The sequence below is a fragment of the Ailuropoda melanoleuca genome, chromosome 19, assembly GCF_002007445.2.
Source record: "Ailuropoda melanoleuca isolate Jingjing chromosome 19, ASM200744v2, whole genome shotgun sequence".
Lineage (NCBI taxonomy): Eukaryota > Metazoa > Chordata > Mammalia > Carnivora > Ursidae > Ailuropoda > Ailuropoda melanoleuca.
The window spans coordinates 17,387,228-17,409,835 of NC_048236.1; the positions used below are offsets into that span (position 1 = coordinate 17,387,228).

The 22,608-nt window shown below is 39.6% G+C and overlaps 1 protein-coding gene across 1 annotated transcript in view; it reads right to left on the reverse strand.

Annotated features, from left to right (window-relative positions):
* EYS (eyes shut homolog) overlaps window positions 1-22,608 on the reverse strand; it is a 1,484,071-nt gene that overhangs the window by 104,192 nt on the left and 1,357,271 nt on the right. The window contains 2 exon segments of the mRNA XM_034648271.1: window positions 7,356-7,428; window positions 7,430-7,529. Of these exon segments, the coding sequence (XP_034504162.1) occupies window positions 7,356-7,428; window positions 7,430-7,529 (173 nt within the window).

Below are 22,608 nucleotides of genomic sequence, written 5' to 3' on the forward strand. Positions count from 1 at the left end.
CTGTACAACAACTGTGTTTGTGTTTTCCATTGCTTGGTAACTGGCAGGTGCATCACATTAGCACAGCTCTTAAACTGACCAAGCATAACCTGCTAGGTGTGGTAGGATCTGACAGTATTCATTTGATACCAAAAAATGGACTCTTTGTGGGAGGGCCGGACTGACAGACCTGCAAAGTTCAATTCTCTGGTGAGCTATGGATAAACTGCAGAGGTTTACATTTCCACAAATGTCTGCAAAATCAACCTGCCATAAATATATTCAGGAGAGACAATTCTACTCCTGTGCATAGTCTATCCATTTTAAAGACATTTTTAATAAGGAAGAAATGCTTGTGTGGGGAGGGAAAATTCTGTGAGGTTGCTAAACAATGACAGAGTGCTGGAATGAACAAAAGGAACATTTGGCCTTTACAGTTTAGTGTCCTACTGACAGTGTTCCAGAGGCAAACAGTAAGAGTTTGATAGTGAATATTCTTTGTTCTCTGTTTAAAAGTAGACAATAATAGCTGCATGCCTTCCTAGGAATTGAGATGTGAAAATCTACAAACTAATTTGATTTTTCATTTAGTGTAATTATTAGAAATTGGCTCATGGGGATACTTTTAAAATAAGAGGTAACGTTTTATAAGTAAGATCTAAAATTTGCTTATTATTTTTCTAATTTGCAAAAATATCTTTTTCATTTTGTTGCTTACTTTGATTTTTTTTTACAATATCGGAATAATGTTCATACCACACTTTTATTGGTTTGCAAAATATATTTTATAAAGTTCTAATTTATTAAATCTTTTAGGCTGAAAGAAGAGAAATAAGATACAAGAAATCCTGTATTTTCTTCTCTCTTTGAGATGGAATCTAAGGGCTTATGAGTCAAATCAGGAATATTTGAGAAAGCATATCAGGATATAAAGTTCAGGACCTTGGTACTGACTGTATCGGTAAATATTAGGTTTTGCCATATATAAGAGATAACGTATAACAAAATGACAGAGGTTTAAGCAAAACAGGTTATTTCTCCCTCATTAATAAAAAGGGTGATGTTGGGCAATCCCTGAATGGTACGGTGTTTCTAGAGTTATCGGGGACTTAATTAAGCTTTTCCATCTTTTTGCTTCACCATCTTAGCATGCATCTTCCATTCTCAAGGTTGCTTTATGATCCAAGATGACTTCTGGAATTCGAGTCATCCAGTACACATTCTAGGCTTACAGTGAAACTAAAAAAGAAGAAAGGGTGGGGGTCATGCCACTCTTCAGGAGTTTTCCTGGAGGCCAGTACAATTCTCTAACACTTCTGCTTATATCCACTTGTCATAATTGAGTCCCACGGCTGCACTGTTTTAAGGGAGGCTGGGACATTTTAGCTGGGCACATTACTGCTCCCAGTACACTCAGGGATGTATAAATAAAAAGGAGAGAATATATTGGTCAAGCAACTGGCAAACTCTGACAGGACTAATATAATTCCTCAAGACAAATACCTTACTATCTTGTTTTTAATAGGTGTGTGTGTGTGGTGTGTGTGAGTGTGTGTGCGTGCGTGTGTGTGCATATATATAACTAAATCCAACACCTCTCATTGGTAGGAAGCATAATGCCATTAGAGAAAGATGACAGAAGTAACTATAGACACCTAAGGAAAGACTTGGACCAGAAAATCTTTCCCAGCGTGCGCACACGCACACACACACACACACACACACACACACACAGAGGCTCATTTGCTTATGAACACAAAGTACCGGCAATGATTATTGGAACAATAACTGTAACTTTGCTCTGCGGGGACTGCCACTTGCACAAATGGGAAAAAAGGTGTTAATTCAATGCAGTGGGTTCGATTGCAGGAGTCCATCAAAGCTGTTTTTCAAGAACATTTCAGTGTACAGTAATACATATATTTATTTTAAGTGCTGCTTTTTTAGATGTGCCAATCTAACTTTTTTTCTTTACAGATGCTGAAATAGAAAAAAAAAGGTGAAAGGCAGGAAGTGTGAACTTTCCCACTGAGCAAAAGGAGAGGCAATTCCCTCAGTTCTTAAGGAAGAAAAAAATGCAGGACACTCAAAGGTTGCCTTCGACCCAGGGCAAGAGGAATCACACTTTCCTGAGTGCTTTCTTGTGTGGCCACAAACGTGCCTGTCTCCTTGCTCCCCTTTGGGATCAGGCCTGATATTTTAACATTTCTTTGTAACCAGGAGCTGGAAAATAAGAGAATTAAAACATGGAGGGAAATGAAGGATATTGAGATGGGTTGAACAGCAGGGTAATCAAACAGCTGTTGAGTCGGAGAGAAAAAGCTGGATCATATCAGAGTGGATGCTATCAAAAGAGTTACGAGCTTACATGACAGAAAATTACATGTACTTGAAATATGCCATTACAAAATGCCAGCCTGACATTAAGCTGCTTTATAGACGTATCATGTCCTCAAATAGCCTGGTGATTATCTGTATCCCTGGAGCGCTGCTTTCCTACCTGACTTTGTAATACCCTGGCTTGTCTCTAATCACTGCAGAGTGTCACCAAGTTAGAAAAATTCTTAAAAGGAAATTAATTTTGATTTCCTTTGACATCCTAGAGAGTTTTCTTTCTAGCTAGGATGGAGATCCAGCCTTCTTTCCCACAACGACGAGATGTGGCAGTTCTCCCTGTGGGTCAGAATCCTGGCTTGTCAAGCTCTTAAAAAAACAAAAGCATTGTCTATGTGTCCAGTGACGTGTTAAGCAATTTACACGAGTCATCTCATTTAATTCTCATGAACTCTGTAAGTTACTTTCTATTATTAGACTCTTTGAAGTTGCAGCACAGAGAGACCAAGTGACTTGCCCAAGGTCACTCCGCAGGCTCCTCAGTGTGGGGAGTGGGGATTTTAACCCAAGCACGCTGATTCTAGGTCTCAGTCTGCATGTTTCACTACTTTCTTCAAAAGCTCTGTTCCATTGACAGGCGCAGGCTGGGAGGATAAGGTAAATTAAGACATATTTTTAGAAAGGACACAGCTGGCAAGAGACAAGATAAAGCGTCCCCCCTTTGTCTTTAAAATGATGTGGTTAAGAAAACACGAAGAGCTTATGCCTGCATAGGAGGCAACAGGAAGTGTGACTGACGAGCACAAATGTGGAAAGTAAAGCACTTTATGAAGGGCGCAGCTGCAAATTTTCCATTTGCAGTGTTTGTTTATTTTGGCTCCTGTCATCACTGCCATGATTGCCCCGGGATGAATTCCCCAGTGGAAACATCAACAAGGTAGGAAACGTCATAAGTCTATTTCCTATTATCCCCCAGAGAATACATTAGTATGGTAGATATGGCTGTGATCTGAAAGATAAGTGCTATGTAGCAAATACAACTGCTGATAAAACTAGTTGATTTTCCATCCTCTGGTATTAACAAAGAGGCAAAGATAAAAAAGGGAGTTTGAGATATTATTCTGTGCCTTTTCTCACGTGTAGTTGCAATTGGGCAACGACTATGCTTATCGGTTTGCTCTATGCTTTTCTCTAATGAATAGATATATGCTCAATATGTTCTGGAGAATCTCCTGGAGGCCAGACTGGTGACAGTGAATGGTCCAAGAAATGATATAGGGCCCTACCTCACACCAGACTGGGGGAGTAAAGAAAGCCTTGATGCTTGCTGGACGCTGCTGAAGGGAGTGGGCATTTTTGTGATTGCTAAGGAATGTTGATATGTTAAGATCTCCTTCCTCTCCTTCCAGCTTCTCTGCTGCTTTTGGTTGCCTGGGATGCCCGCAAAAGCTTTCACTTTTGCTAGTTTTGTAGGGCAATGTAGGAGTGTGGGAAAGTTAAGGTTCCACAGGGCAACCCTCAATCAAAACGAACCATGAGTCAATGGTTAAATGCTTCTCTCCTTTGTCCCTTGGACAGGCAATTCCCAGAACCGTTCTATACATTTCCTCATAACATCAGACAATGTTGTCATTTGACACGGTTCCTCATAAGGTCTCAGTAGAATCAAGTACAGTTATCCACGCTTCAACCCCATAAGACACCTTTCGTATTGACTTTCTCCCCTTTCCTGTCTTGCTCCATCCGAGGCTTCACTACACGTCCGTTTCTTGAGATCGTTTCCAAAATGAACTGCTTCAATGCAATTCTTTCACCAGCTTCTGCTTTGATGGGAGATCTAGGCTAAGACAATGCAACATCACCAGAGGAGCACTATTTATGGCCTGAAATGTGTGTGTGGGGGGGTGTTGGTCTGGGGATGGTATTGGCATTTCACATGGCATTCTCTCCTTTAGCAGATCCCTGAATAGTGGAATCCTGGTCCTTAGCCTTCTTCTCCTCTTTGTCTACACTTTCTCCTTAGACAATCTCCGGTTCTTTGGAGAAGAACCACCACCCCTACCTTGATGACTCTCTAAATTGTATCTTTAATCACGACCTCTCCCATGAGTTTGAGCATTATGTACCCCTTTGCCTACATATCTTCTCCATTTGGATACCTACCAGGCATATCTCCCTTCACCTGTACACAATAAAATTCTTGTTTACCTCCCAATAATGCCCTATAAAAACCCTGTCATGCTCTTAATCCTCCTCATGGCACCACAATCTACCCATAGAGCAAACAAATAAAGAAATCTGGATGTTCTTGATTCAGCTCTTTTCACATACAACCCAGAAAGTTCTGTCAATTCCATCTCCAGAACAGATCTCAAGTTTATCCACTTATTTCCATCTCCACTGCCATCTCCCTGGTTTTAGGCAAAATTATCTTTTGTCAGGGTCACTGACAAAAGCCTTCTAAAATCGATTACTGCAGTCAGAATGGTTTAAGCAAGGACATACACACCCCTTGCCTCTTTAAAACTTTCCAATGGTTTCTTAATGCACTGAGAAATAAGTCTAAAACCTTCCCATGTGCCTAAGAACCCTTACGATGTAGGCCCTGCTCATGTCAGATACGGTTTTCTCCCTTGCTCCCTTATGCTCTGCTGGAGCAGCACATTTTATTCTTCAAAAAGCCCAGCTTCCCCCTTTTATCAGTCTTTCATTTTTCTGAAACTTCTGCTTGAATAGTTGTTTTCTTGGTTTCATATGTCATATTTCTTATTCTTTAGGCTTTAGCACAAATCTCTATTCTCCTAGAGTCATTCTTGTCATGAGCACCTGTCACCCTAGTTACTTCCTACGCTCCTTATTTATTTCCTTTATAATTCTTTTCCTAAACTTTATACTGTGTTTTGAGCCATTTTTATTTCCTTTTGATCTTCTCAGTTAGAAGGTAAGCTCTATGAGGGTAGGAATCTCAAATTGTTTTGGCACTTTCATGGAATATATTAATGGAAGGGTTAATTATTTTGAGAAATTCCTCTGGATGGGTGCATGTAGGAATTTTTTCTTACCTACAATGAAACGAAGAACCTAATAAATTTTGTTTAACATTTCCTGTCTCAATAATCTATAAATCTCTGCATCTCTGGAGGCCTGATAAGACCATGAGATGGGAGTAAACATTTTTTTTTTTTGTAAATGTGAAGATGTTCTTATAAATCTCCATTTCTTGGGGTGCCTGGGTGGCTCAGTCAGGTAAGCGTCTGAACTCTTGATCTCAGCTTGGGTCTTGATCTCAATGTTGTGAGTTCAAGCCCCTCATTGGGCTCCATGCTGATTGCAGAGACTACTTAAAAAAAAAATCTTTATTTCTTACTTCATGTGATCAGTCTGATTTTCAACTAGGAAGCAAAGCTGATGATTCACCCTTTAGTAATCATTTTTTTTTGTGACCAACTGCATTTTTCAATAGCTTTTACCTCGACAGAACGAATGGTTCTGTTTTTATCGGAAAGGACAAAACTTCAATCTCATCTTGTGTACGATGCCTTTTCTTATTAGAAAAGTGACTAGGCTAACTTCTACTATAACCCCGCCCCACAAAGAATGAAACACACAGTACTCTTAACTTCCCCTCCCAAACTACACATAAATCCATTGTCTCAATTTCCTTAAAGCTATATAAACCAAAAATTTCAATACCTTTTAGTCACAAATTCTTCTTTATTCTAGTTTCAATTTTCATACCTGTTATGTCAGGGGGTGGTGCTCCAGCTTTTTGATGAGTCAGCACAGGTTAGATGTGGTTGTTTGATTTTGCACCTGGGGCCTAGTGACCTGTGCTCACTTTGATAACCTTATTCTAGAATTTGGTAACAAACACCACTAACACCAAAGGGGTAAATTTTTTTTTGTTTGTTTTTTTTTAAGATTTTATTTATTTATTCGACAGAGAGAGAGACAGCCAGCAAGAGAGGGAACACAAGCACGGGGAGTGGGAGAGGGAGAAGCAGGCTCCCGGTGGAGCAGGGAGCCCGATGCGGGGCTTGATCCCAGGACCCTGGGTTCACGCCCTGAGCTGAAGGCAGACGCTTAACAACAGAACCACCCAGGCACCCCGTAAACTGTTTTTTAAAATTTTTATGGTGAGGGACACCTGAGTAGCTCAGTTGATTGAGCATCTGACTCTTGATTTCGGCTCAGATCATGGTCCCAGGGCTGCGAGACAGAGCCCCTAGATGGCCTCAATGCTCAGCAGGGAGTCTGCTTGAGATTCCCTCTCTTCCTCTCCCTCTGCCCCTTCCCCTCCTTCAAATTAATAAATAAATCTTTAAAAACAATTTAAAAAATTTTTATGGTGAAAATAAAAATGAAACAAGTCCGTCCAGCCCTGAGTCGATAAAATGTTAATACCAAATACTTTAAATTGTTTCTGGAAATATTTATAAACATATTTATTTCTGTATATCAAAGCTAACATTACCTTCTTAGGCCACGTTGCTTCTTAAACTATCTTCTATTACAGCGTCTTGTACCTTTTTGTAATTTAGGATTTCTGCATACTAGATTTTCCTAAGGAGACGTATATGGATATTATTTGTGATTTTGTTTCTAGCTGTATAATAATCGTGTCATAGGTTTGTTATCTTTAAACAAAAAAGAAACTGGTTTACAATACATAGATATGTTAATATTGTATCCTCAGTTTGCCAAAATGAGATAAAATATTTTGATTTTATGTATTGCATCTGATTTTCCTTGTTACTCTCTGAGCATTAGAATGACTTTGAGATTTTATAATACAGAGATTTTCTATAGTCTAACCTCAGGGTAAACTCATTACCTCCTTTGTAATTACATGACGGCTGTGAGAAATACCTGCTCAGTGCTCAGTCTCATCAGTAGGTCTTGTCTCCATTGACTTGAAAAGAACCAAGAAAGGATTAGACATATTTGATCAGTCAGGTGCTGTCCTTGATTCCTCTGAGTGACTTCTCTACTCCTCACCCCCTTTTGCCCGTGCACCACGCTTATTAATCACATGATCTTACCATCCGGGCAGAGGAGTCCAGACCCCCCACACGGGCAGAGGCAGACGGTATCTGTCCTGGATTTCGGCACACAGTGTGGCACCGTTCCCACACGGGCTGTTTTCACAGGTTGCAAACTGGCACGTCTTGCCTGCGTACGGCCTCAGACACTCACAAAACCAGTTTCCATGATCGCTGAGAAGGGAAAAGGAATGATAAAACCCATGAGAAAACAATTGATCTTTTACACACAGGCACACATACACGCACAAATAAAATGAAAACTTGCAGCTTGTCTTCTCCCTTTCTCTTTCTGTGTTTTTCAACTTTGAAGTATTTCTGGCTGTGTACTTCACCTTGAAAGCAGACCGGCAGCTTTATAGTTTGCCTGCAGCCATGAATTCTATTTTAAGCCATCTATTTTTATTTTTGATTTATCTCACCTTTTATTTCACACTAGGTGCCTTTTTAGGGCCCATTAAATATGTGTGGCACTGCCTCAGTAAAGTGCTTCAAATGTCTCTGAGAAGCAAACATCTCAGGTGCAACACTCAGAGGAGAGATTCAAGCTGGGGATAAGCTTCTTCCACTGAGGACAAAGTCCTCCAAGAGCCACCCCTGAGGTAATTCAGAAAGAAAAGCACCGTGGGGAGCTGTAATGACTCAGTACCGCCCCCCCACTTCAAATACGGGTGGGTGGCCCCAGGCTGAGAGTGTCTGTGAGGGCAGAGCGGAAAGTATGCTCACCTGAAGGCAAGCCTTCTCCAGAGGGGAACGTGACTGGGAATCTGGTGTTTCTGCCTTCCCTGCATCTATTTCCCCCCTTTTAAAGTAAAGGTAGCCCTAGCTTGTCTTTGCAGACTCACTCCTCCACCATTCTTGGCACCCCATGACCTGGTAGCTGCTGGTGGGTTTGCCCACTCAGAGGGGAGAGCCTGGCAGAGAACAGATGATCGATGCCTCGTGGTGCAAATGGAAGGGACTGGGGCAGATAGATAGATAGTTGATGATGTTATCTGGGTACTAGATCCAACCATTACTCTGCAGTTACATGGACCAGTGGATCTTAACCCCTTTTTGGTCTTCAAGCCAGTCCGAATGGGGGTTTTGTCACTTGGCAGTTAAATGAATTCTATTTAATATTAATGCCCTTCCCTTCCCTTTTTTCCCCTTTATTGCTTTAGCCCACACACCTTGCCATGTATGAATCTTTAGAGTTTTTTCCCTCTGCTTACATCTTATCTTCTAAACATGACTGTTAATGCTTAAGGATAGGTGCCAGGACCGTCTCCCAGATTAGTATGCCAGCATCTTTTGTTTCATGACTCAGCCTCCCAATCTACTTGCAGATCTTGCCCATACCAGGGAATTTTCCTCTTGTCCTTCTCATCTTTCTGGTCTCTTCATATCCTCTTTCCCTTTTTAACCCCCTTAGTCCAAAATAAATTTACTTGCAGGAAAGTATCATACTAATGAATACCCAATTTTGAAATCTGAAGCAGTTCCCTTTCCAAAAATGTCCATACTTTCCTATTAATTCTCTGTGTTAATGGGAAGAAGCACTCTTGAGAGAATTTATGTATCAGATAGCAGGTAAATCTAGCTTTGGTGGGTGAGGCTTTGAGACCCTCAGATTTTGTTGACACATAAGGTGCTGAAAGTGAGTGACCAGTAATTTACTCATTTTTGTAACTTCCACAGCAACTTGCATAGTGGTCTACACTTAGTAGACAGAGAATCTCACAGGTTTTCAGAGATGGAAAAAAAATTTAGGATCAATATCACCAAGATGGTTATAAAGCACCCTAAACAAATTCTTTTGGTTTGGGGATTACAAACCAGAATTTTGAGGACCCTTGAGCCAACGCTGCTCCTTCTTGCCTGAGAATAGTGGCAAAAACATAGCCAGACTATCGGGCAGGGACAGAGAGATACCTTCTGGTGTGACTTAAAGTGTTAGGTAGGAACTTAATGTTTGGGGCCATGGATAAATCCCATGTAATTTCACCTCCACTCACTTAACTTGGAATTGAAAGCTCAGTATTAAGCATCTGTATTCTGGGATAAAGTCCTGGAGAATACGAGTCTTGAATGCGGCATTCTGGAAGGACCAAATTCATCTTTTTATAGTAAAGGAGAATGCCACATATATGAAAGTCAAACGAATCTAAATATTGATTGATTGAAGTGCTTGAATCATGTAGACCTAACCAGATTTGAAATGCAGGAAAGATGCTTTTCTGTTACAAACTGAGGAAAGCACTAATTTTAATCATGTCCTATTGATCAATCAAGCCTCATTTCCTTTTTGCTTTCATCAGGTGTTGGAAGAAGTTGGTTGTTAAAAATTCATGTGGAGATGACTAACCGCATACATCTGTACGTCAGCAGGCAGCTAGAGCAGAGAGAGAGACATGGAAATTCTATAGAAAATGCTGCATGAAAGGGGAAGAGCACCTCATCTGGCTGACCAGGAGCAAGAGCCCAGAGCCGTCTTGCCCATCTTGATATTCCATTAGAAACAGTGCATCAACCAACTAAAATTTTGCCAGATGATGATGCCTCTATATATTTCACTTCAATTGCACCTTCGAGTTCCAAAATATTTCCTGGAGTGCCAGATATTTCACTGGTAGTTTTCATAAAATCTATTTTTGCTACCAGTTGTACTACTCGGACCTAAAGGTTTCTCCTATTCGGATCTTGCTAAAGATCGCATTACTAAATCCCAACTTCTTCAAGTCGGCTGTGTTTGCTGTCCCTTAATTCAAATGACGCCTCTCCACACCCGGAAGTAAATGGCAGTGTTGTCCAGGAAAGTAAGAGCCCCGAGGCTGAAGGACCTTGGTCACAGTCCATGTTTGGAAACAATGATTAAAACGATGTCACCTTCCTTGACCCAATTTTCTTTCAATGTTGTAACATCACTGTGAATGTATTGGACACTGTTTAATTAGTTATGGGAGAATATATTTACATGCAGTCCACTTTTTTAATTTGAAAAAGTTGTAAAAATCTTATCCTTCACAGACCTCGGAACAATATAGAAAACTGTTTTGCAAATCTTCCTCTAAGGAAGTCAGGGCACTTTTCTGAATTAAAAATACGTCTGGGAAAGAATCCAGGTATCGGTGAAGTTCTTACCTGTAAACCATAATACCATATTTACTGCCAATTGCTGTCAACCAGTGTTGGCTGTGCACCTATGTCAGGGACAGAGCCATGTGCTATGGAATCAATGACTTCCTTCTGCTCTTGTTTGGGAAGACATGAACTAATCTTTGTAAGACACAGCCTAGGTATGTGAAAAGGGAATTTGGGCAGTAGCAAGGATTTTAAGACCTTAGCTGTGTGATACGTGGATTCAAATGCCAGTAACTTCTAAAAGCTGCTCTGAGGCCTGGCACCACAGAATGTTACCAGGGGCTTTTATCCACGTGGCTTTTAAAATGCAGATTCCTGTGCTGCCCTTGCCTTCTGAGATTTTGATTTAGGAGCTGGAAGGTGAGGCCCAAGATTCTGTGTTTTAAAAATGTCATCATGTGACCCTCTTGCACAGCCTACTTTGTGCGAAAGCCAGCTCCCTTGAGACAAATTTTCTTTCCCAGAATAAAAGCTCGTTGGGCATTAGTTACTATTGTGTCTAGCAGGATGCCAGGGCATTATAATTTTCTCTTTTTGGGCTACATTTCAGCTTTTGACTAATGTATATCTGAAAACAATATTTATCCATCAAGGTACAAAGATTAGAGGGTTTTTATTTTATAGGGCCATATATGGTCTACTGCATGTATCTTACACTTAACCACATAAAGTAAGAAAACATTCAGTCAGTCATTTTATTATTTTATTTTATTTTATTTTTTAAAAGATTTATTTATTTTATTTATTAGACAGAGAGAGACAGCCAGCGAGAGAGGGAACACAAGCAGGGGGAGTGGGAGAGGAAGAAGGCTCTTAGCGGAGGAGCCTGATGTGGGGCTCAATCCCATAATGCCGGGATCACGCCCTGAGCCAAAGGCAGACGCTTAACCGCTGTGCCACCCAGGCGCCCCTCAGTCAGTCATTTTAAAGCTTAGTTAGAAAAAATACTACTTATATAAGTGTATGCAAACATCTATATATTTTGGTACTGTAACCATTATGGCATATTCAATTACAAGTCACAATATGGTTAGCATATCAAATGACTGTCATTAAGTTTCTACGGCTATTAAAAATTACCTTTAGAAAATTTAGCTGAATAAAAAAATCAAAGATGCCGGCTTGAAAAGGATGCCCCTGTTTACATAACAGCCAGATGCCTGAAAATTTTCTAGAACTAAAAGGACTCCTGCATGTATTAACATAAAAAAATAAATAACTCTTGCTGCACTCTTTGTAGCTAATGGATCATTAGCGGATTTCAAAGTTGACCACCCATGGTGTCAAGAGAGGGAGAGTCTCGGCAGGAAAGTGAGCAGAAATGAGTCCTTATGAATAATGTCTCTAGATACTTCTAAAAAATAAAATTACTATTGGCAGAAATAACCCATCTCTATGTATAGGCTCTTCTATTTATAGCCCCACAGCACTGGCTTAAGAATGTAAATAAGATCCCAAGTAGCTGTGGTTCAAGTGGAACTTCCATTCCTTTTTCATGAATTTCACACCACCACAGTAAGAGTCGGCCGATTACAGAGCAATACCCACCAACTCCCCAACCCCCCGCTAGTCTTCCTTACAGTTTTTGAACTCCTTTCCAGTGAGTTGTCAGCTGTGCGTGGAGACGCGACTGTCACAGCACCCACAGGTCGTTTGTCTCTAAGACAGAGCTGCCTAAAAGGATGTTCTTTCTTGCCGTAAGACACACCATCATCTTGGACGTTTTTCATTTTTTCTTTTTGAAAGTCGCCAAACGTGAAAATATTAGAAAAAAAATGCAAAAACGAAAATTATCTTAAGGTGGCCTAGGAAATGAACTTAAGAAAACATAGTCTATGTAATATATCCATGAAGGGAGAGCTCAGGGGAAATGTCCTTTGGCTTCAAGGAGCTTTCTTCTTTATGTGAAAACATTTTATTAAAGGTAGAAACAAAGAAGATAAAAAAGGATACGAACAGTAATAAAAGTTAGAGAATTACATGTGAAGAGATAATATACAAAATAGGGATAATTCACAACAACATAAAATATTTTTGTCTCTTCTTGTTCTAGAATCTGTCCAATTCAATCCGTGCCTATTTTGTGAAGGAAGGTTGAATTTATGTTATAATCTCTCTCTCTTTCCCCCTCCCTCCCTCCTGCTCTCTCTTAAAGCCATGGTTCACTTTATAAAAAGTTCTTCCTTGGTAGAGAAGGATGGTCAGAGATTTCCTTCCCATTAAGAGCTATCTTTTTCATTCCTTTTGCCATGGGACCCACTAGTTCTAATGAAATGGAAATAAAGCTTTGCTGCTAAGAGAGGGGCCTCAGAAAATATCAAACCCCAAACAGGGAGCTAACATGGTACAAGTGGCCATAATCTAAATAACACAAATGAGAGATGCATGAGATGCCGGCAGGGATCAGCTGCTCTTGTATGACAGGGAAAGGAGGTAGGCCAAGATGAGACATGTGATCAATTGAATCCGAATCAGTTAATGGTGGGATAAGAGCAAACACAAAGGAGTCTGGTACAAAGTGAAGAGGGTTGGGGAAAAAAGCATGAGGAAGAAGGTACCAAGGGGTGAGAAAATGAAAGAATGCATTAATAATTGTTGAATGATTGTCTCATTTCACATGTCTAAAATTACCTTCCCCAATTAAAAAAAAAATCCTCATGGTTTTAAGGTTAGACTTCGTGACCAAGCAACAATTTCATAATAGATTTTCTTACTCTGTGTTCATTGCGAAATTAGCCAGTCTCCAGTCCCCCGCACTGGAAAGGCAATTTGGGCAGGATTTAATATAACAGAATCAGTAAGTGCAGTGCTTATGAAGCTCTGGAGTTCTCAGATAATTTCCTGTGAAGATAATGTGACTATTTGGAGGCTATTTAAGGCTGGAAGAGTTGGTATAAGCTTTTAAAATGCTATTTTAACTCCTACTAAAAAGAAACAAAAATTCTCTTAAAATAGTTAAGCCAACAAAGTGCTGTTTCACCCATTCCCTTGACCTCACTAATGTTCACATACACACAATTTCTACTCAGCTGTTTCCATGGTGAATTCAACTGTTGCCAGGGAGGTGAAAACAGTGCATGCAGCCTTGATGATTGTTCTTTTCTGATATTAATAAATATTTACAAAATTGCTGGGGGGAGGGATTTATTCCTCACACACACAAGGAATAGTAAATAACTCCCTAGAAAGATACACATTTATAAACACCGGAACATTCGTTATGAACATTGCTATATTCCTATGTTGAATTTGCAACAAGAAATTTAATTTATCCCAATTTCTCACTTTCATCAAGTGTTTATGCTCTAATTTCGCATGGGGAAAAAGCAAGACATTTAGAGGACTTCTTGCCTCTAAATATGCTGACGCATCAGACTTGCTCTCAAACTACAGGGAAAGGGGGGACATATAGAACTGTCCCAAACCTCCTTATACAGGGTCAATGTCCTCAGCAATATAGATCGGAGATTACTGACTACAAGACGTTTAATGCCTACCTCTTGAACCATGTGGTATATTTAGCTTATGGTTCTGAGGTCCAGATACAAGGTTTGCTATACAATTACAGGGAATAGGGCGCCTGGGTGACTCAGTCGGTTAAGCCTCTGCCTTCGGCTCAGGTCATGATCCTGGGGTCCTGGGATCGAGTTCTGCATCAGGCTTCCTGCTCTGCAGGGAGTCTGCTTCTCCCTCTGCCCCTCCCTCTACTCATTCTCCCTCTCTCTCTCCCTCTCTCTCTCAAATAAAAATCTTAAAAAAAAAAACAATTATAGGGAACAATATAAAATTTGCCACTCAACATTTACCCATCACGTAAGAGATTATTTCCTCAGTCCCAAACCCAATTCAGACCTTCAAGTCATGCAGCTTCCTCCCTATAGCATATCCTACACTTTTGAGTTAGTCCAGGTAATATTCCGAATTCATTTGGCAAAAGGTTTGCATTAATTTTGGCCTTGACTCCTTTCCTCCTACAAAATTGGTTGTTCAGATCTTTCCCAAGCTCTAAGCCCCGTGTCCCACATTCGTGTGAGATGACTTCACTTCATACTCTACAGATAGAATTGCAGTCATCAACATCAACCCTTAACTTCCCACATCATCTCTTCTTGTTTCTCCTTCCTTCTTTCTTTTTACCCTATTGAAGGGTTTTAGGCAGAGAAATAATCATAGTGTGTTTTAGAATGATCATTCTGAGGCTACGGGGTGGAAAATGTACTGGAGGGACACTGAGAAAAGAAGGGATGCCCTTTCCTCTCTTCTTACTCCTGTTGGGGTCATATGTAAGAAACCCAGTGGTGCTCGCCCCCAGCGAGTTTCAGCAGCATTTCCTCAGATGAATTCCCACTAAGACTATGTTCCAGCTGGGTTCCCTGTGAGACTCAGGTGTCCCAGTGGGCGGATTCTCAGCAAACTTCAGTAGTAGCCCCAAGAGGGGCTTTCCAGAAAGTTCTGCTGGCTCTCTAGTGGGTGGCTTGTAATAGTGTTTCACAGGCCCACCAGTGGGCAAATTTCTAGTAAGCTTAGCAGCAGCCCTGTGGGTGGTTTCTCAGTGAGGTCCCTAGCATCCCGGGGGATGGCTTCCCCATGAAGTTCCCCACGAGTTTCAGTGATACCCCAGCAGGTCACTGCCTAGCAAGTTTCTTCAGCCCCTCAGTGGATGGCTTCCTCTTTCCCAATCCTGGCCTGTGGCATCTCAGTGAACTTTTCTGTATCCAGTGACCACATGCTCTCCAAAGTAGTCTAAATACAATCTGTGTGTGTGTCTTCCAAATTTTTTCTTTCTTTGAGTATTCTTCCCCAGCCCTAAAGGTAAGGATTGTTCCCTACATTCACTATACCTAAACTCCTAATGTACTCTTTGCCATTTAGGAGTTAATCCTCTGTTACTAGTTAATAGTTCTTCCTATTAAATATTCCTGAATTACTATGTGGCTTCTGTCTACTGTCTGGACCCTAAATCATATACAGAAGCCAGTTGGGAGGAGGTTATCAATGAAATCCAAGCAGAAGTGTAGATAAGCTCAATGGAAGCAGACATGGAGAAAAATGATTTTATAGATGTTTAGAGGAAAAATATGTATTTAACTTGATGGTTGGTTTCTGGTTTGGATAACTGAATGGATTTTTATGCCATTCTTAGAACTGAAGAATACAGATTTGGAAAGTAGAAGAGAGAATACAATGAGCTAATTTTATACATATATTTGAAGCATCCATGGATATCCTAGTGAATATGTTAGGTAGTGTCAAAATAAGTTATGATTGTAAAAAATAATTTGGTTTTGATCATAATTAAGAGAACCTATGGATTATTATGCTAGTTGGGGTTGGGGGGAGAGGCACCTGAAGGAAAATAAACTTTGACTCAAATACCTAAAGAATTTAAAGAGCTGGACCAGCTACTTACTGTATCAATAAAATCAGAAAGGTTGCACTAAAAGTATTTATCCATTATACTTTTGTTATCAGTAAATGGAAAGATGCCCATGTGTGTGGAAACATGGTATGGCAAAGTTCTTTTTAAGCTTAAATGAATATTCTTTTTAAAAAAATATTCTTTTATAAATACAATTACCATCATGACATAGCTGTTCTTCTTGAGGACAATTTGGTTAGCTTCCTGGGCATAGTTGAGATGCTAAGCCTAGGAGAGAGAGCTCATTGGACAGAAAGCACCCCAACTCATTTTCATGCAAAACTGCTCATGATGCAGGGAGATCGGTAGAAGAAGGAAGGGAAGAATGAAGGGGGGGTAAACAGAAGGGGGAATGAACCACGAGAGACTATGGACTCTGGGAAACAAACGGAGGGCTTCAGAGGGAAGGGGAGTGCGGGATGGGGATAGGCTGGTGATGGGTATTAAGGAGGGCACATACTGCATGGAGCACTGGGTGTTATACGCAAACAATGAATCATGGAACACTGCATCAAAAACTAATGATGTACTGTATGGTGACTAACATAACATAATAAAAAATTAAAAAAAAAACTGTTCATGATGGTGCTGCTGCTGCTGAAGGTGATGATGATAAATCCTTATAAAATGAAACATCTCTGATGAGTACTAAACTGGACAGGTTGTCAGGGCAACAGGAGTAAACAGGGGCTATCCCAAACAAACTGGGGTCTCTGTTTGGGGTCATAATGTTTCCCCTCAGTCTATTGTTATGCTGAATGTATTAATTAAATATAAAGAATTCCCACCTAAAACTAATTCTGAAGTAGAAAGGCAATTATTTCATCTTAACTGTTGCACTATTTGGAAACTTATTCTATTAGAGTTCAAATTTGCACATATTTAGAGCGCGATCTTAGAAGAATATTTTCTGTTAAATTGATACAATTGAGGTACAAAGCTCAGAGAACTGAAAACAGCTTTCCTAAAAAAAGAACTACTGATAATAAATCACTGCTTTGCTACCTTTGATATGTGGTCTTCTCTCTTTTTTCTTTAATCCCGAAAGGGATAATTTGAGTTTTAAATACAAGAGGTTGAAAGTAGCTTCAGGCTTTTTCAATTAAAAGTTTAAGTTTTCAACTTCTTTGCACAGGAAAAGACTAAATCTCTTCTTGGAATTGGTTGACATGATGTTAAAATGGACCGCGCTATTTCTTTGAAAACCATGTACAATGGCCAGCCTTCATTAGAAGGTGTTTCCGCTGGAGGCAAGATTCTCAGTTCAGTGACCTTATGGAAGGTAAAGGACAGTTTTAAAAGCATTTATACCTAGTTAACACTTTTCTGACACTCTGTTAGATGTGACAATTTTCTTTTACATTAAATGGATAAAAAAAGAGATATAGTCAACTTTTCCTGCTGTTTCCATAGTTTCAATTAGTTTCTTTCCCCTCAATTGCTCTATCAGATGGGCTAGATAAGATTTCACTATTTGGGGGGACCATTTTAAGCCTCTTTTCCAGCAGTTTGTTATTTTTAAAGCTCCAATGATTCACCATAAAATGCATCTCCATCTGCAGGAAGCAATTCTTAAATTGCTTCACTCAACAAATCCAAAACTGCTAGGCTCACTATAGCACAGAAATAGAACTGGTTTGGAAGGGGATTACCTATTGGGTTCAGAAAACCTTCTTCTGAGACAGGTTACAGTATGGAACAGATCTCTGAATGCCAGAGGCAACTTTAAATTTTTTTCAGTAAGAATCATTTGAAGTTTTGTTTCATGGGTTTGAACTCTTTCCTGGTAAAAAAGTTGTATTTCCTCGTAATTAACATTATGAGTTACTAGTTGTTGCGAACTCTCTGATCAGTTCAAACTGAATTAAAATTTTCTCTGCAACTTAAAATTATATTTGAATGGATACATATTTAAATACCCTTTTCTCAGAATTTATTAAATCTTAACTTGAATTCAGTTCTTTTAAAAAAAATTTTTTACTTTAAATTCAATTTAGTTAACATATACTGTATTATTAGTTTCAGGGGTAGAATTTAGTAATTCATCAGTTGCATACAACACCCAATACTTATTACATTAAGTGCCCTCTTTAATGTCCATCACCCAGTTACCCCATTCCCCCATGCACCTCCCCTCTAACAACCCTCAGCTTGTTTCCCATAGATAGGGGTCTTGAATTCAGTTCTTAATTCATTTCATTTTAAGTTACTCTCTCTCTTTCCCCTTCCATGGCACATATATGAAAATACTAGACTTTAGCATGGAGGAGTTATTATACAATAGAGTTGAATTTTGGACTTAGGTTTTACTTACACTAACCCGTAAAATGGGGTAGAAAATCTTGATTTATCTTAGTTGTTTTAAATCTAATTTAAGTAAAATAGAAACCAACAATGCAGGTCAAAGGACAAAGAGTTGTTTGCCAGTTTAATTCTTATGTAGGAAGCTACTACTATCCTTGGGATTTAGAAAGTTTGATCATTCTATAGGATTTTTAAAGACAGGACACAATTTATCTTAATCCTATGTCAGCATTTCCCTGAGACTGATTTAGCCTTCCTTTCACACTAGAAAGAAGAGACACAGTAGACCTTTTAATTGAAAAATCCTGCCGTTACTTTCAACCTCTGATATTGAAAATCAAGTTATCTTGTTCTAAAAAAGAACAGGGGCGCCTGGGTGGCACAGCGGTTAAGCATCTGCCTTCGGCTCAGGGCGTGATCCCGGCGTTATGGAATCGAGCCCCATGTCAGGCTCCTCTGCTATGAGCCTGCTTCTTCCTCTCCCACTCCCCCTGCTTGTGTTCCCTCTCTCGCTGGCTGTCTCTATCTCTGTCGAATAAATAATAAAATCTTTAAAAAAAAACTTTATAAAAAAGAACAAAAAAGAACTTGCTAATCTGGAAGTTATTCAGGACTCATTTATTATCAAAAGTATGGTTAGTGACTATTCCAATTCCTTCAGGAAAACTTTAGGTATGAAGGCATATCATAGTACATAAAACAGACTATTTAAGGGATACCTTGTTTTATTACAAAAGGTGTTACTTAAGTCTCCAATAAACAGCTCCGTACAAATATTTTTCAGAGATACCTTTTGCCAAAAGCAGTGCTTTCACATTGTGTTTAGTTTTGCTCTAGAGTTCCGTGAAGGTGTTCCCCAGCCTGTCTTCATGAGGCGCAAAGGGTCACTTTGCTGTGCCTCAGCCAAAGATAGTTCACTTTTATCTTGAATTACTCATTTTTAAAAAATATTTTATTTATTTATTTGACAGAGAGAGAGAGCACAAGCAGGGGGAGTGAGAGAGGGAGAAGCAGGCTCCACCTGAGCAGAGAGCTCGATGTGGGGCTTGATCCCAGGACCCTGGGATCATGACCTGAGCTGAAGGCATTCACTTAAGGACTGAGCCACCCATGCAGCCCTCATTCATTTGTTTTCAACAAACATTTACTGGACTTCTCTGTGCCAGGTACTGCTAGGCACTGTAACACTGTGGTGAATAAAACAGATACAGTTCTGTTTTCTATTAAATTTACAATCTGAATATGGAGATAGGAATTAAACGATCGGGTATAAAATGATAAATTATGTTAAGAGCTCAGAAAGAATATCCCATGGTGCTACCTACAGGAGATGACCGCAGGGGGATTCTTTGAGATGGCGGGCAGAGGGGAATTTTCAGTGGAATTAATAATTAGACTGAATATAAAAAATAAGGAATTGGGCTAAGTGAAGAGTGGGGAGTGGTTCAAACAGTGAGGCACATGTATGAAGGCCAGGATATGAGAGAAAGCCTGACACATCTCAGGATTCAAAAACAACCATTACGCCTAGAGTTCAGAAAAAGGGAGAGGATTTGAAGAACTAGGCACAGGCTATGATCATGCAAGGATGTCTCTGATTTTATATCAAAATATACTCAACATTTCAGTTATACATAAGAGTGCGATTTTCCCCCTGTTAGTTGATCGAGGAGAACTGTAAAAAGAATCCCTACTATACATCATAACATAGTGTTCCCTTTCTTGGTTCAATGACCTCATTCAGCCCGTAGTCAGTCACACTACTCCTTAGCTTTTAAAGCAATGGCTTCCTACTACATTTGGAATAAAATCCAACTTTTTTTTTTTTTTATAAGGACGCACAGGGCTGGATGTGATTGGCCCTTGCTTTCCTCTCTGACTTGTCGCTTTCCACTTCATCACTGTGCTCCTGCGTCACAGTCCCTTAATGTAGCATGTCCGATCCCTGGGCTCACCTGACTTCAGATGTGGCTATACTGCGCAGTTCCCGGGAACTCAGGACTCAACACGCTCTACTTCTCACCATGAGAAGCGCATACATCACTTTTGCCTTGGACCCAGGACCTCTCACAGACCCTTTTTACCCCCATGCGAACATTGCCTAAAAGAGCAAGTGCAATGCCCCACTGGACAACCTCAAGAAGGTGGTGGTCGGAATGCTTCTGCCTCTCACCCTTTAGGTGAACATTTCCTGCAGACTTTCCATAGGCTTTTCAGGAGGTCTCTGCAGAATTGAGCTCTGCTCAGCCAAAGCCGTGACTTGATAACTTCGCCTTCCACTGACTTCCCCCCTGCTCTGTCTCCAGTCCTTTACTTGCTCTTTGGGATCACCTCCAAAAAATTGCTGATACCCAAGCCTATGATACGACTTGTTTTTGGGGGGAACCCAAGCTTTGGTCCTAATCTTTCTGTTTTGCAAACCTTCTACATTTGTTCCCCATTTAAGCCCTTTGCACTCTGCCTAGAACCCTTCTCCCCTTTTGTATGATCTTTTCATAGCTGATGTCTTCTCATCAAGTTCTAGCTGACATGTTATGTCTTGAAAGGAGCCTATCCTTGAAACTAATGTTGCTGCCAGACTGTTCACCTCTATTATCACTCTTAATATGTTTATTACAACTGATCACTTTTGAAATATTCCTATTTATTTTCTTATAAATTTATTTGATTACTCATTTACTGCCCACTACCTAGAATGTATGTGTCAGGAGAGTAGAAATCCTTAGTGTGCAACAGAGACTTGCGTCTCTCAGAGCCTAGAAGAGTGGCCAGCATGCAATGGTTACCCAATAAACGTGTGTTGAAGGAATTAACAAAAAAACATTCCATGTGTTTTCAGGGTGAGATAATAAAATAAAGAATGTAATGTTTTTTTCTTTTCAGAACATAACTGAAACAATCTCTTAAGGTGCTCTTACTACTAAAGAGATATATGTAAAGTTTCTTTACAGTAAATGAAAAGAAGATAAAAATATCCTGAATTTTTAAATGGAGCTTTCTTTTACTGACAACTTTCCACTTATTTTAGTTTTACTAATAAACTCTCCTGACTGGGCAGTGTTTACTTTTGTGGGAGAATAAAAGGGAGGCGGCACAAGGGAGCCTGGGTGTGGAAATGCTTTTTATCCTGATCTGGGCTGTGGTCACGTGGGTGTATACATATGCAACAACTCACTGAGTGGTATCCTTGAGATTCATGTGCTTTGATGTATGTAAGTTATCTTTAAATATACATATTTAAAAACTCTTGACTTAGTTTGGTTCCTGGTAAGCAAAAATATAAACCAGTTTTGCAAGCATTAAGAATGCAAAAACTTCTTTCATGTCAAGTTTGTTTTTTGGATAGTCCATAAAATCCTGATTCTTGAAATTTTAGGTGGGCCAATAATACTTTGGACATGTTTTAACATTTAAGTTCTCAAATACACTTCATTAACGCAGTGAAAGATCAATCTATACTGCATACATTCTTGGAGAGAAGTCTTTCTTCTATAAAAATATTATTTTCTCTGGAAAATGTAACTTTTGTGGGTAGGAATTGCATATTAATTTAAATTACCTTATCAGCTGTTATGAAAATAATATATCTTAAAGTTTTTAGTCCTTGGTCCTGTGAAGAAATACTCTATTGTCTGTGTGGAGCACTTCCATTTTTATTAAATTTGTATTTGCCTGTTCTCTCCATTTGGGTCTCAGGCTAAATTACGTGGCTAAATTAACACCAATTTAAGTTAGTTTCTAAATGGAAATCTAATATTCTCCAGTATCTTACTCACAAATGCTATGTTTTATAAATAGCAATTATGTTTTTTTGACGGTGCAGTGGTGATTCATATATTCCATGAGGCACTGAAAGTCCAGAAGTAATTTAGTAGCATTAGGACGCACCCCGCACCCCAGTTGCTGGCCAAGTAGGCTGCTGCTTTTGTGGTATGGGCTGAGAGGTTGGAAGTTCTCCAGTCCAAAAATATCTGCCCATTGTCCTGTGGCTGCTCCATAAAAACCTATTTTCAGGACTCTGTTCTTTTTAGGTAGAGAATTAAGGATTCTTCTCATACTTGAACACTGCTTCAATGCCACCTTCTCAATGATACCCATGGCCAGAACTAATTTCTTTTATTTTTGACACATCGATGCCATTCACTTACCCATTCAGACACTCTAATATTTATGAAGTCCTGACATGAATCAGGCCTAAAGTGGCCTTGAGGATAGACAAATAAGACATAACTACCTCTGAGGAAGAGTTTAGTTTAGATTAGTAGTTCTTAAAATTGGTTTCTCATTAGAATTGCTATGGGAAAATGCAGATTTGTCAAAAATACAGATCCACAGGCATGGGAAATGGGCATGTATATTTTTCACAAGTTTCTAGATGATTGTGATGCACATTTCTAGTGACCTGGT